At 38.7% G+C, this 13970-nt stretch overlaps 1 protein-coding gene across 7 annotated transcripts in view; it reads right to left on the bottom strand.

The window, feature by feature from the left end:
- The window catches only part of sh3gl3a (SH3-domain GRB2-like 3a), an 87070-nt gene that overhangs the window by 28862 nt on the left and 44238 nt on the right, over positions 1-13970 (bottom strand). For 6 of the 7 annotated variants that reach the window (XM_044188872.1, XM_044188880.1, XM_044188863.1 and 3 more), the window contains 4 exons: positions 11210-11282; positions 10948-11091; positions 7824-7957; positions 6688-6846 (listed from right to left, as the gene is read on the bottom strand). In XM_044188872.1, coding sequence (XP_044044807.1) covers positions 6688-6846; positions 7824-7957; positions 10948-11091; positions 11210-11282 — 510 coding nt within the window. Of the gene's footprint in view, positions 1-6687; positions 6847-7823; positions 7958-10947; positions 11092-11209; positions 11283-12052; positions 12154-13970 lie in introns of all 7 variants that reach the window. The other variant, XM_044188912.1, reaches the window with a different exon arrangement.

Below are 13970 nucleotides of genomic sequence, written 5' to 3'. Positions count from 1 at the left end.
AGGTGGTGGAGCCTGGCGTGTCCGTGACAATGATTTACACTAGGCGATGCTTTATTTTATGTACTGTGCTGTAAAGACTATTGCATATCCTCAAGTCCTAAGAGGCAATAAGATAAGATATTGAAGGGATACAATTTTGCCTTGTTGACACCAAAGTCAGTATTATCACACAACTTTCTTAAGCAACTTAAATTGATTTATTTAAGACATTTTAACTTCCTGGCAAATTTGGAATCTTGAATGAGACTTTGATAATAAATAAGGAAATAAATTGTCCACCCTGAAAAGGACTTGGGATTTAAATGAGCTGTGAGGTTGGTTTTCTGACGTGAACTGTAAATCTCTTTCTTTCTCACTCCCACACCCCCCTCACCATCCTTCCACTCCTCCCGAACTCCTATCTCTACGTCCTATCTCTAATTGCTAAACATCACTGTTGGTGACTATGTGATGACTCAGCACACGAGTTCATCAGTTCACACACGTGAATGAAATGCTACGCTGAATTACCACAGTGTACCACACAGTTAATAAAGTAGTTGTGACTTCTAAAACAGCCCCTATGAGTAGATACATTTCATGACACCTGTGTTTCCATTTTGTCTTACAGGTGTCCTGCTGTCCATCTACTCTCCTCTATCAAAACAGCTCTATATCTTTGGAAATTTGTACTTTGCTGAGTATGAACAAGTGTAAAAGTAATACCACTGCATACGTTGTATTAATTCTCCCTGATTCACATATAATTGTACTTAATCTATAAGCATTCACATTGTTTGATTCCATAAGTGTATAAAAGTGATTTGTTCTTTAAACCTTTATATACTGTAATAAATCAACGATCAGCTGTAAGGAGAAACTATTATTTGATTCTGATTATTTTTATATATAAACCAGAACATATTATGAAATTGAATTTGGGTTGTTGTCACTGACATTAAAGTCATTTGTATTACAAACACTAAAATATACAAATACCATATTATTCAGTTTTTGTCAGTTAAGTACAACATTTGAGAATCAGTATAGTGCTTCAAAATAATGAACTAACAGCCTTCCTGTCTGTCCCATATCTGAGATTGGACTATTGATTTTCTACACAATGCGCTGTGGGTTTAAATAGCATCCCTACAATGTACTGTACTGTACTCTTACTTGAATTAAAATGTAAATATTTACCTAATGTCTTATAGTGTAAGGACGATTGAAATGTAATTTTACGGTAAGTAATATAGGCAATATAGGGCCCCTATAATTATTAAATGACTGGGAAAAAGGGTTACCTAAAGCTAGCTAGCCATATCCCAATCTTACCATAGATAATGTTACAAGAAACATCACGGCACAAAGTAACCTAAATCTATAGCTAATGTATATATGTTGCAAAATTAATTAATTCACATCTATGTGAATTAATTAATTAATATTATAGGTGACTAAGCTATCTAGGTTTTATATGCAAAAATATTGCTGAACTCTCATTATGATAAGCCATTCTCATTAGGCTTCAAGTAAACACTGGCCAGACACTTGCGTGGCTTAAACAATAAATGTATATAATTTCTAATTACTTGGATTATATACTACCATGGCAATGGCTGTACATGCCAACAAGTAGCTCCCTCAAACCTGGCTAAATTTTTGTTTTGTTATTTTCTCGCCTTCATTACTGAAGCACGTATTACTTATGACAGTAAAACACTCATCAACATCAGAAAAGGAAGTGCAGGGATTGGATTATATGCAGTGGGCTGTGAGACTGCTCACGGCATCTACCGTCCTGACAACCAGACCAGCCGGGCTAAACGTCACCACAAGTGGTGTGATCGACACAGGAAGAGGGGAAAGACAGGTGGCGTAAGAGCTAAGCTAACCCAGGCCAGACCTAAGGCTATTCCACTATCCAGTCTAGTCCTGGCTAATGTCTGGTCACAGGAAAATAAAATGGATGAGATAAGACTCAGGCTTACTCAACAAGGGGAAATCAGAGATTGCTGTGCCCTGGCTGCATCACAACATCCAGGATGAAGCTATCGCACTCGAAGGGCAGAGCGTGTTCTGTGCTGACAGAACACAAGACTCCGGAAAGACGAGAGGAGGCGGTCTCTGTGTTTACATGATGCTTGGTGCTCAAACGCAGTTAAAGAGGAGGGACATGTTCCCCAGATGTGCAATTTTTATTATTGTCAACCATATTATCTGCCCAGAGAATTCACCAGTATTTTTGTTGTTGCTGATTACATTCCTCCAGATGCAAATTAAAAAAATGCACTTCAGGAACTGTATGAGGTCATCAGCAGTCACATGACAAAACAACTTGATGGTGTTTTTATTGTTTATTTAATCAAAAAGACCTCAGAACTATTTTACCTAAATTCCACCAGCATGTCCACATCCCCACCAGGGGAACAAATACACTGGACCGTGTGTGCACAAACATTTCTGGCCGCTACAAAGCTCTCCCCCGCCCCCATTTTGGTCAATCAGACCATATTTCCTTGCTTCTCCTGCCTACTTACAACTAAAAGGGGTCAAACCATCAGTAAAAACAGTTAAAGTGTGGACAGATGAAGCATATAAACCTTGATGAATATACATCATCAGTGACATCATACCTTATGCAAATGTATGATGATGAGGTGATCACAAAGACAATAAAAGCATTCCCAAATCAGAAAGCCTGAATGAAAGCAGGAGCGCCCCCATCATGTGTGAGGCCACGTTACCACATGAGCTAAATGCATTTTATGCTCGTTTTGATCTCCCCAACAAAGAGTCAGCTGTAAAGTCTACTCCAGTTCCAGAAGACCAGCCATTGTCAGTATCCACAGCGGATGTGAGAAGAATCCTGCTGAGAATGAATATGAGTAAAGCTGCTGGGCCTGATAACATCCCTGGCTGTGTACAAAGAACATGTGCCAATCAGCTAGTTGATGTTATTACTGATATTTTAACATATCACTCTCAGAGGAGATTGTTCCCACCTGCTTCAAGACAGCCACCATCGTCCCTGTCCCTAAAAAGTCTGCAGTGTTTAGTCTAAATGACTACCGCCCTGTGGCTCTCACCCCCATTCTGATGAAGTGCTTTGAGAAACTGGTTCTCCAGCACATAAATAACAACATCCCAGCCTGCCTGGCCCCTCACCTGTTTGCTTTCAGAACCAACAGAGGATGCCATCTCCACTACCCTCCACTCAGTCTTCACACACCTTGAGAACAACACCTACATGAGAATGTTGTTTGTTGATTTCAGCTCAGCATTCAACATAATCTCCTCCATGAAACTGCACTCTGGGCTTGATTACCACACTCTGTAATTGGATATTGGACTTCCTTACAAACAGACCCACTGCTGTATTTCTTAAGGAAACTTAAGAAGGCAACACGGCACTAGAAACTAACACGGCAGAGGCGGATGGCCGCCCACCATTGAGTCTGGTTCTGTCCAAGGTTTCTGCCCTCTTAAAGGAAGTTTTTCCTTGCCACTGTCACCAAATGCTTGCTCATGGTGGGATTTGTTGGGTCTCTGTAATTAATATTATAAAGAGTACGGTCTAGACCTGCTCTTTGGGAAAAGTGCAATGAGATAACTTCTGTTATGAATTGGCGCTATATAAATAAAATTGAATTGAATTGAAAAATTCCTGTGCCAAGTTCTTATTAACTTAGCAATAGAAAGCATCCTGAGCCCACGGCTCAGGACTGGAGGGCTCTACAGCGGGTGATTAAAACTTCTCAGAAGATCATTGGTACCAACCTACCGAGCATCAGTGATATCGGTGAGGTGCCTGCGCAGAGCCCAAAGGATATTAAAGGACAGTACCCATCCCAGCCACAGCCTGTTCACCCTGCTGCATTCCAGAAAGAGATACAGAAGTATCTGCTATCATACCACCAGCAGCTTCTTCCCTCAGGCTGTGAGACTACTAAATTCATCCTTAGCACTCCATCATGTAAAATAGTTCTCATTTCTATGACTTATTATGTATTCACTGTATCTAATTTTTTTGAGAAGCATAAAGGGAACTACAAAACAAAATCTCATTATACAACCCTGTGTTGTAGAATGATCGATAAATCTATCTTTTATCTTGTATAATTGGATTCAGCTGCGTGACTTAACCTAGTCATCCAATCACATCATGTTACACAGCCTGTTTTAGTGTATCTTGTATGTATTGTGCACTATTGCACACGCAGGGTTGATGTTACACCTTTCAGCTGCATCCATTGTTAACTTATAGCTGGAGAAAATTAATTATTTCTGTAATGTCACCCACTGTTAGGAAATACACGGTAACAATATGAACATATCTCATATGGACAGAAACCATAAAAATCATCACTAGTCCTAATACATTAATTTAGTGCTTCATATTTAGAGGGTAGTGCAGAACTTGGTGGAGGGCAGGGTTTTTGCTTGTTTTTTCCCTTTTTATCGTAGAAAAGGTTTCAGTCATAGTCATCTGGACACTGTTTTCAGTTTAAATCTCCAGATAGAAGTGTACAGGAAACCAACACATACGGATCAATACTTGCTCTTTGACTCACACCATCCATTACAGCACAAGCTGGGTGTAATCCGGACATTACAACATAGAGCCCAAGAAGTGCCCACCGGCTCAGAGGGTAAAAAGAAAGAGGAACGGCATGTCCAGAATGCACTCTCAGCCTGTGGTTATCCTACTTGGGCTATCAACAAAGTTAAAAGAGCCAAAAAACAGGACAAAAGGGAAACAGAACCAAGAAGGAACGATGTCTCCATTCCTTATGTATCTGGACTGTCTGGAAAACTACAAAGGATCTTTAGACAGCACGATGTTCCTGTTTTCTTTAAATCAGGCAACACTTTAAGACAGAAACTCGTTCATCCTAAGGACAAGATGCCCACACAAAACAGAGCAATGTAGTTTACTCAATTCAATGCAGTGAGGAAAACTGTAAAGAACGGTACATAGGTGAGACTAAACTGCCACTTCACAAAAGACTTTATCAGCACAGACGACACGCTAACTCAGGATTGCAGAGCGCCGTGCATTTGCATCAAAAAAGCTACAAACCACACATTTGAAGACAGTGAGGTAAAGATTCTTGAGTTGGTTTGAAAGGGGTGTCAAAGAAGCCATTTCTGTGAAAAAAGAAAACCCCTCTGAACAGAAATGGTGGTCTGAGATTCAATCTGCCCAACGTTTACCACAGTGTGTTAGCACCTTGGTCACGCCAATCATATGCTAATCAGGTACTTAACAGTGATGAGGGAGGTGCAGTCAGAAAACAATAGACCTGATTACTGATTACTGGGCCATCATGGAAACAATTAGGTCAGTTTCAGGTGAAACTAGGCAGAGTAATCAACAGATATCCAGGTAGACTCCTTCCTGAGGGCAGGGCTTAAGTAACACAGAGTAGCTTAAATTTCTGAGTTCCCGGTCCATTTTTCACAATTGAGAATGACTTCGGGATGGGAGCTGAAACGTCTTGATTCTGAAAACAGTGTCCAGATGACTACAACTGAAACCTTTTCTACGATAGAACACTCCTGGACAAATGAGGGACTACACCGTAATACTGACAAATTACTACACCGTAGTAATTTGTAATTTGTAAAATGTAATTTGTTATGAAACATGTCAACATGTCACAACCATGACAATAAAATATTTCAACAAATTTTACCTTGAGTTAAGTTGCTTTAGCCAGTGAGATAGCTGGAACTGTATAGTAAAGCATCAGTTTTGTTGCCATGGTTACTGGCAGTTCAACTTACCTTAGCACAGATTTAGAACAACTGTTTAGAATGTTTTGATACATAATTTAAAAGGATACCTGCCATATAACAGGTAACTACTTTTTATGGCCATGGTTTACATGTATATACTGAACACATCTAAAATATTTTGATATCTGTCACATGAATTTCTTACAAATTTTATAACAATATATTTTATGTTCATGAACAGTTTGATGATGTTGCTGTCATGGTTTGGGTTTTTGTCCTGTTATTTCCTGTTATATTTTGTAGTGTTCTGCTCTCCTCGTGTGTCTTGTTGTTTTACTTCCTGTCTTTGTTTGCATTTCCCTCCAGTTTTGATTGTTTGCAACGCCCTAATTAGTTGCACCTGTGTCTCGTTGTCTCCCCTACCTAAGTGTATTTAGAGTTTTTCCTTTGCTCAGTATCAGTTTGTTGTTGTACCTATGTGTCAAGCTTTCTAGCACTTACCATGTGTGCCCATTGTTGTTTGTCAAGTGTCCCAGCCTTGGTTTCCTGTGTTTTCAGCTTGGACTTATCTTCTGTTTCTTTTTGGCTTTGCATGGATTTTTGGATTTTGAATCTTGCCTGCTCCTTGTCGGATTTGTTTGCTTGTCTTGGACTGCCTTCCCGATTTGGACCTCTGCCTGCCTGACTATCTGTGTAAGCCTTTTCTCTTTAATAAATTACTGAACTGCATCTGCTCTGCCTCATAATCTGTGTTTGGGTCCTATTCCCTTGTGTTCCCTATTTCCCTGTGTGACGCCCACATAACAATTGCCTGCTACTATGCAGGATCTCAAAATTCTCTAATTCATATTTTTCTAAACATTCACACGTTTCTAGTTCAAGTTGACATGTTTAAATTGCCAGTTGGCTTATGTTTAATACTCCCTATTGGTCCATTCGTTATGTAGAAGGTCTATCCTCTCTTACGTCATTCTCAAGGAAGTTGAACATGCTCCTCTCGGCCAGCTCTTTGCTCTCCTCGAACTTCTCCACAGCTTGCCGGATCTCCTCGTCTGGGATCTTCCCCTGACGCTTCTTCTTATAGTCAAAGTCTAACCTGCGCCCCTCCAGCTTCTTCAGGTGGTGCTGCAAACACAGACAATTCAGTTTGTTTGGGCTGCTGTGAAAGTTGTCAGTCAACTCTGGTGCGGACTAAACAACCAGACCGAGACCATCCTTTTCAAGCGGCTTTCGTCCAGTTGTTTCCAAGTGGACTCGGGTGCGGTTTATCTTAAGTGAAAGCAAAGCAGACCAACCACAGGATTCTATGATAGTAGCTATGTTTTAGCAAGAATTTAAAAGTCAAACTACTATTAAATTCATCCGCTGATCGTGAACTGTTGAGAAAGCGTTCTCTTAAGTGATCTGTATATTATACAGATCATCTGTATATTGTATAGATCACTTATTGTAGTGGTCTACTACATTTATCTGACAGCTTGTTTTGGTTACTCTTTAGACTCAGGTTATCTCTATCTCTCTACAATAAAATGTAATGCAGTAGTGTAGACTGAACTATTCAGCTGTATATGAAGTAATTAAAATTAGCTCCACCTTGACAAGACTTTAAATAAATGTAAGTACATTTTGTCAAAACTTGTTCCTTTTACTAGTACAATTTAGAATGCAGGTGTCACTTTTTAGGGTGTAGTATTTATAGTTGGATCAAATGAACTGAAATACAGCATTGCACTGCATGCATTCTGTAAATGAAAAGAAGGTAACATTCAAGGTGATGCACGTTTACACTGGCCTAACAGTGTTACCAAACACTGTCTGCATTATTAAAACTTGAGGGCAAAGTTTTGAACTAGGGAACAAAATCAATAGTCTCCCATACACTCGTAGAAAAGGTTTCAGTCGTAGTCATCTGGACACTGTTTTCAGAATCAATACGTTTCGACTACGACTGAAACCTTTTCTACGATAGAACACTCCTGGACGAATGAGGGACTACACCGTCTTAGTCTCCCATACTGTAGTTTGTCTACCCTGCCAATTATATATTCAAAAATGGCATACTACTTGTGTTTAGTTACAGGGTACAGGCTGTTGTAATGTACCATGATCTCTTTGAGGTCCTTGTCCTGTAGATTCTGCAGGGGGTCAATAAAGTTTTGTTTGACGTTTATATCGAGGGAGTCCTTCACATCTGCCATCTGCCTCATGGCCTCACCCATTTCCACCAGAGCACAGCCTACAGAACACAGACAAACCATCTTTTCAATTAACCTGTGGTCTTTTCAGTAGGGCACTCTAACATAGAAATTATTTGAGGACATGCACCATATTTTAGTTTTGTCTTTACAGGTGTGCTGAGTGTCTGAGTAGTTTGTTTTTTTTTTTGTCTTTTTTAAATCCTACATTTTAAAATCTGTCTAAATTTTTTTTAGTATAGAAATATCTCATTTGCCCCTTTAATCACTTAATAAAATATTTCATAACTTTCAAATTTGCCTTTATTGCATAGATGAATTTACATGAGTAAATGCATTTTCCATCCAAAGCAATCAGTCACACAGTGAGCAGGTAGAGTTTAGTCTCACTGACAGTAACTTGACAGCAACTGAGAAAAAATGTGATTGGAATCAAATAGTAAATGAAAACAGTTTTTCAGTTTGAAGAAAAACTGAGAGCAGAGTGGTGAGTATGACATCATTTTGTTGTACTGATGTATTTAGTTATGTTCAATATCACTAAGTAATTGCTGCGTCATGACATCACGGTGGTGCGGGTGTGTTTTTATTTGTGCTTTAGAACATAACCGCTGTGAAACAATCAGAAAATAACATTTTATTTCTCTTGATTCACCGGCTTTCTCCTACCAGTGCTCCCTCTCCTTATTTAATCTATAGGTCTCTTTCTCACTCAAATACACACAAACAAATGAACACAAACCAAAGGACGCTTTGTGGTATCGCTGTTTTTTAGCATAGACTGCAGGCCTGACACAGATGTCAAAGCTGGGTACACAAAATAAACAAAGAGGACACAACTTAAAGTATCATAGTTTGGTCCATGAACTGGTTTACTGACTGTGGAGCCGTTTAACCAGTCTGATCGCTGGATTTGCCACCGCAGCGTGATGTCGGGTTGAGTTTCTGAAACCATAGTGTTGTCTATTCATTAGTAAGGAGAGCTTTTTAATCTATTTTGTCCTTGTAGCTGTTGAATATAAAGCCATGAAGCAGTCTGCCTGCTACCTTAAGAAATTCCACTGAGTGTTTCAGAAAATGTTTAGGTTAGAATCTGGGTTTATTTTACGTTGAATGACGGTGTCTGTTATTTTTTATCATGTTGGAGTTGCCAGTTTAAACCTACTGTTGCACTTTAATACGTAAACTTTTGTTTACATTTTTTGTGCTGCCTTATACAATGACAGTTTGTCAAAATAAAATGAACATAATTAAATGGTAAATTTTATTTTTTGGAGGAAAATGAATCGTTTAGATTAACCAATTAATCTGTAAAGTACTTGCTAGATCAATAGAAAAATAGTAGTTAGTGAAACAGTGTTACTCATACTTGTATAATAATAATAATAAAGCCAATATACCTAATTCATATACAGTGGTGTGAAAAAGTGTTTGCCCCCTTCCTGATTTCTTATTTTTTTGCATGTTTGTCACAATTAAATGTTTCAGATCATCAAATTTAAATTAGTCAAAGATAACACAAGTAAACACAAAATGCAGTTTTTAAATGAAGGTTGTTAAAGGAAAACAAAATCCAAACCTACATGGCCCTGTGTGAAATAGTGATTGCCCCCTAAACCTAACAACTGGTTGGGCCACCCTTAGCAGCAGCAACAACTGCCACATTGGAGGGTTTTCAAGCATGAACGGCCTTTTTAAGGTCATGCTACAGCATCTTAATAGGATTCAGGTCAGGACTTTGACTAGGCCACTCCAAAGTCTTCATTTTGTTCTTCTTCAGCCATTCAGAGGTGGACTTGCTGGTGTGTTTTGGATCATTGTCCTGCTGCAGAACCCATTCGCTTGAGGTCACGAACAGATGGCCGGACATTCTCCTTCAGAATTTTTGGTAGACAGCAGAATTCATGGTTCCATTTATCACAGCAAGTCTTCCAGGTCCTGAAACAGCAAAACAGCCCCAGACCATCACACTACCACCACCATATTTTACTGTTGGTTCTTTTTCTGAAATGTGGTGTTACTTTTACGCCAGATGTAATGGGATACACACCTTCCGAACACCGCATTTCAGAATGTGAAATGGCCATCTGTTCGTGACCTTAAGCTGAAGCGAACTATTCAGCGCCCACCAGTGTGGCTGAATAACAACAATTGTGCAAAGTTGAATGGGCCAAAATTCCTCCACAGCGCTGTAAAAGACTCATTGCAAGTTATCGCAAACGCTTGATTGCAGTTGTTGCTGCTAAGGGTGGCCCAACCAGTTATTAGGTTTAGGGGGCAATCACTATTTCACACAGGGCCATGTAGGTTTGGATTTTGTTTTCCTTTAACAACCTTCATTTAAAAACTGCATTTTGTGTTATCTTTGACTAATATTTAAATTTGTTTGATCTGAAACATGTAAGTGTGCCAAACATGCAAAAAAATAAGAAATCAGGAAGGGGGCAAACACTTTTTCACACCACTGTAAATACTCAAAAGCTACACTTTTCCTACACAAGATGGTACACTGCACTATAAGCATGCAACCATTTCACATAATATTTGGGTTTTTACTCAAATCTATTTATATTGCTAAAGGGGTGGAAACTGTCACCAATGTGGCAACATTGCACACCCATGTAGTAGCGTTAGTTCGGCTATTGTAGGGTCTCATGCTAGCAAAGCGGTATGACAACACAGGATTTCTTTTCAGCGCACACACACAGAATGGACAGCTAGCAGACCGTGAGGAGATATTCGCTGAATTTGACAAAGTGTATTTGATTAGAATTGCATAATCCACCTTAACATAACACATCTATCATGTCTAGCATACAAATTCACCTCTAAAAAGTATTTCTGGTTTCCAGCAAGTGGCTTTATTTATAAAGACTTCCATATAGTCTATATATAAGCTGTCATGACATTGTGGCAAAGTGTTTTCTACCCCCCTCAACTCCGCATCTTTGTTGGTTGAAATCCATCTATAAACACCTCTCTGCAGCCCCGGCCACTATTTTAAGAATTTCTGGAATATGAGAATTGGTACCAAAAACAGACTCCTCTCCCAGTTCATGGCCGTTGCGAAGCATGCAGTCTCCCAGCAGGCCTTCGGTCTGAGGGTAGCCAGTGGTCTTAACCTGCCCTCGGATCTTAGACACTGTGTTCAGCATGTTCAGTTTGGCTCGAGAGGCTACGGAGGAAAACAATGAATATACCACATACTGAATTCATTTTGCAAGTTGTTGTTGTAGTGGTAGATAAAAGAACAGCAAATTCTCTAATAAAATTACATCCATCTTTTTTTTTACCTGGGTTAGGCTGGAGGTATTCTGTTGTTTTGGACAAGAGATCAAACACTGACTTGTTGGTCACCTCAATTTTCTGATGGGAGCAAGACACAGATGTTTAAAAAAAGAAGAAAAAAAAGATTGCTGTTATGTGTGAAATCTTTCTCGTTCTGTAGGATATTTGAAACATAGACAGTTAATGATTCAGTTGTCCAAGCTGGTAAAATATTACAAAATGTGAATAAAGATAGTTGAATGATTTAAAGATAAAGAAAAAAAGTGACTATACTTATCTTGAACTACTCAAAGGTGGGGTATGCGATTCTGGAGAAATCCATACCATGATATAGAGCCAACAAAGACACAGTAGGTAATGTAACTAACATTATCTAGGGTTAGCTTAGCTTATGGGTTTGCAAACTGTCCATACAGTTGCTGTGCGAAGCTAACAGCCAGAGAGGACAAGATGTTTCCCAGAGCCGGAAAACCAGCTCCAGACAGCAAATTATGGCTGAGATGAGCCGAGCCACTTTGGTGTTTGTACATCACCCTGGCTCTGTAAATGCAAAACAATTTTTATTTTATTATTTCACTTTTTTTTTTTTCAGCACACACAGAACGGATAGCTAGTGGACCGTGAGGAAATGTTTGCTGAATTTGACAAAAAGCCGTGTACTGGATTAGAATCGCATACCCCACTTTTACACTATTCAATACATATCAATAAATCATTGATAAAAATGAATAGTATTTTAATTATATTTTAAAGCCAAAATAATGAAACAGAATTTATTTGGTACACATTATCACACATTATCACTTACATTTTTTTTAAAGCATTTAAATATAAATTCAGTCACTTACTCTTTGTTTTTCAATGCATTAATACGTAATCAATTGTATTTTAACAACTCAAATAAAGTGTATTATTGGGATGGTACATTCCAGCCTCCATACTTTAAAGCCTGAAAGGTAAAAAATTGATATTAGTAGTAACACAAACTGGAATGATGTATACATCTGGACATCAATTTATTCCTGGAAAAAATACAGAAGCAAAACAATTGTTTTAACCATTTGCTGGGGTTTCTCATTGTGCTGCTGTGTGCTATCTGTAAAGTAAGGCTTGTCTTGTTCTTGATTTCCTATTGGACAGTCAAAGTGCTGCCACACCATAGTTAAACCACATCTTGATTAGAACTAAATATTGAGTGTTTTAGTTCAGTCCATCTTATCTCCTACGTTTACATAATCAAGTTTATTTGGCATTTATAGTGTTCAAACAATGCAAAACAGAAAAGACTATTCCGATTTTGATCTTAAATTGTACATGAGGGTTAAAATCTTAAACATATTTTCAACTCCACACAAATACATTTTTGTGCTAAATATTTGTTTTATCTTTCTTTATATCTCTAATCTGCATTCTCAGATGGCAGCTCAAGTTTGTACAACAGTCTGACCAAAAGAGATCATTTGCCCATCATAGCTTTTTACAAAAGTTTTTTTTCTGAAAGATCCAGTTCAGAGAAGATTCTTGTTCAAGAATTTTAAGCTGACTAAACTAAAAGTAATTCAACCTGATCGCAAACCTGCATGGTTGTTCAGGCACAAATGTCAGTTATGTTCATAAACTGTATAAATGGAAAACACCAACTCTATTAAAGAAATAGTTCAACATTTTGGGAAACATGCTTATTCACTTAGACAAGAAAATAGATAATAATCTCATGTCCGGCCGTTAAGTACAGAGCTGGAGTCAGGATGTGGTTAGCCTAGCTTAGAATAAAGACAGGAAACAGCTAGCCTGGCTCTGTCCAAAGTTCAAAAATAGACCTACCAACACCCCTAAAGCCCATTGATTAACAAGTTGTATTTTGTTTGTTTAATACATACACAAACAAAAAATTGTTGTGCATTTAATAGGGGGGGAGTTGTGTATTGGAACAATTTCTTGACAAAAAGCGGGGTCATTCTACTGAGGTTGCCAGGTTTGGTATCATCGTGGCTGTACCAAGTCCAAACTCAAATGCCCACTGACCGAATCTAGCATCCCACCCTACAGCAGGAGAAGGTGCTCAGAAGTGCTGGGCAAATGGATGTGTCAAGATATAGTTCCAGCTCGTAACTCCCCCTAAGACCACAAACTGTCATTTTTACATTTGTGTTTATGTACAGATTAAACAAAAAATATACAACATGTCAATCAGTAAGCTTTAGATGTGTTGGTAGGTAGATATTTTTCACTTTGGACAGAACCAGGCTAGCTGTTTCCCCTGCTTCTACTTAACACTAATGCTGAAACCGATTCAGAATTTTCCAAGTTGACTCTGAGTCAACAGTTTAGGCCAAATATTTGACTTTTGGGGAGGCTGTTACTCCTGTAGCATGTCCAGCCTCAGATTTTACCTGTAAAACTTTTAGTGCCTTTCATCATAATCCATGACATGTAAACATCGGATTCCACAGTTTTATTTCCACAAAAAAAGTGTGCATCCTGGTCACAGCTCAGTAATGAATCTTAGTGCCCCATGAGGGGTCTCTCCTGGGTGTGCTCCTAACAGTGCTGTCAGCCTAATTGCAGATCACATTGGACTATTGTAGCCAGTGGTTTATTGGACTTCGCAAACAATCAGCACGAGAGCTGAGAGCAGCGAAGATAAACTGCCCCCCGTTTCCATCACCCCCTTCTATTTCTATCAATCAGTTTGTAGTGATTTTAACACATTTAGTTTGTAAAAGTGTATAGACTGCCATTCTGTTATCCTGTCACTGTGTACAA

This window comes from Siniperca chuatsi, linkage group LG1 (genome assembly GCF_020085105.1).
Source record: "Siniperca chuatsi isolate FFG_IHB_CAS linkage group LG1, ASM2008510v1, whole genome shotgun sequence".
Lineage (NCBI taxonomy): Eukaryota > Metazoa > Chordata > Actinopteri > Centrarchiformes > Sinipercidae > Siniperca > Siniperca chuatsi.
The sequence above is the reverse complement of the archived record's forward strand: the minus strand, read 5'-3'. Positions and strand labels throughout refer to the sequence as shown.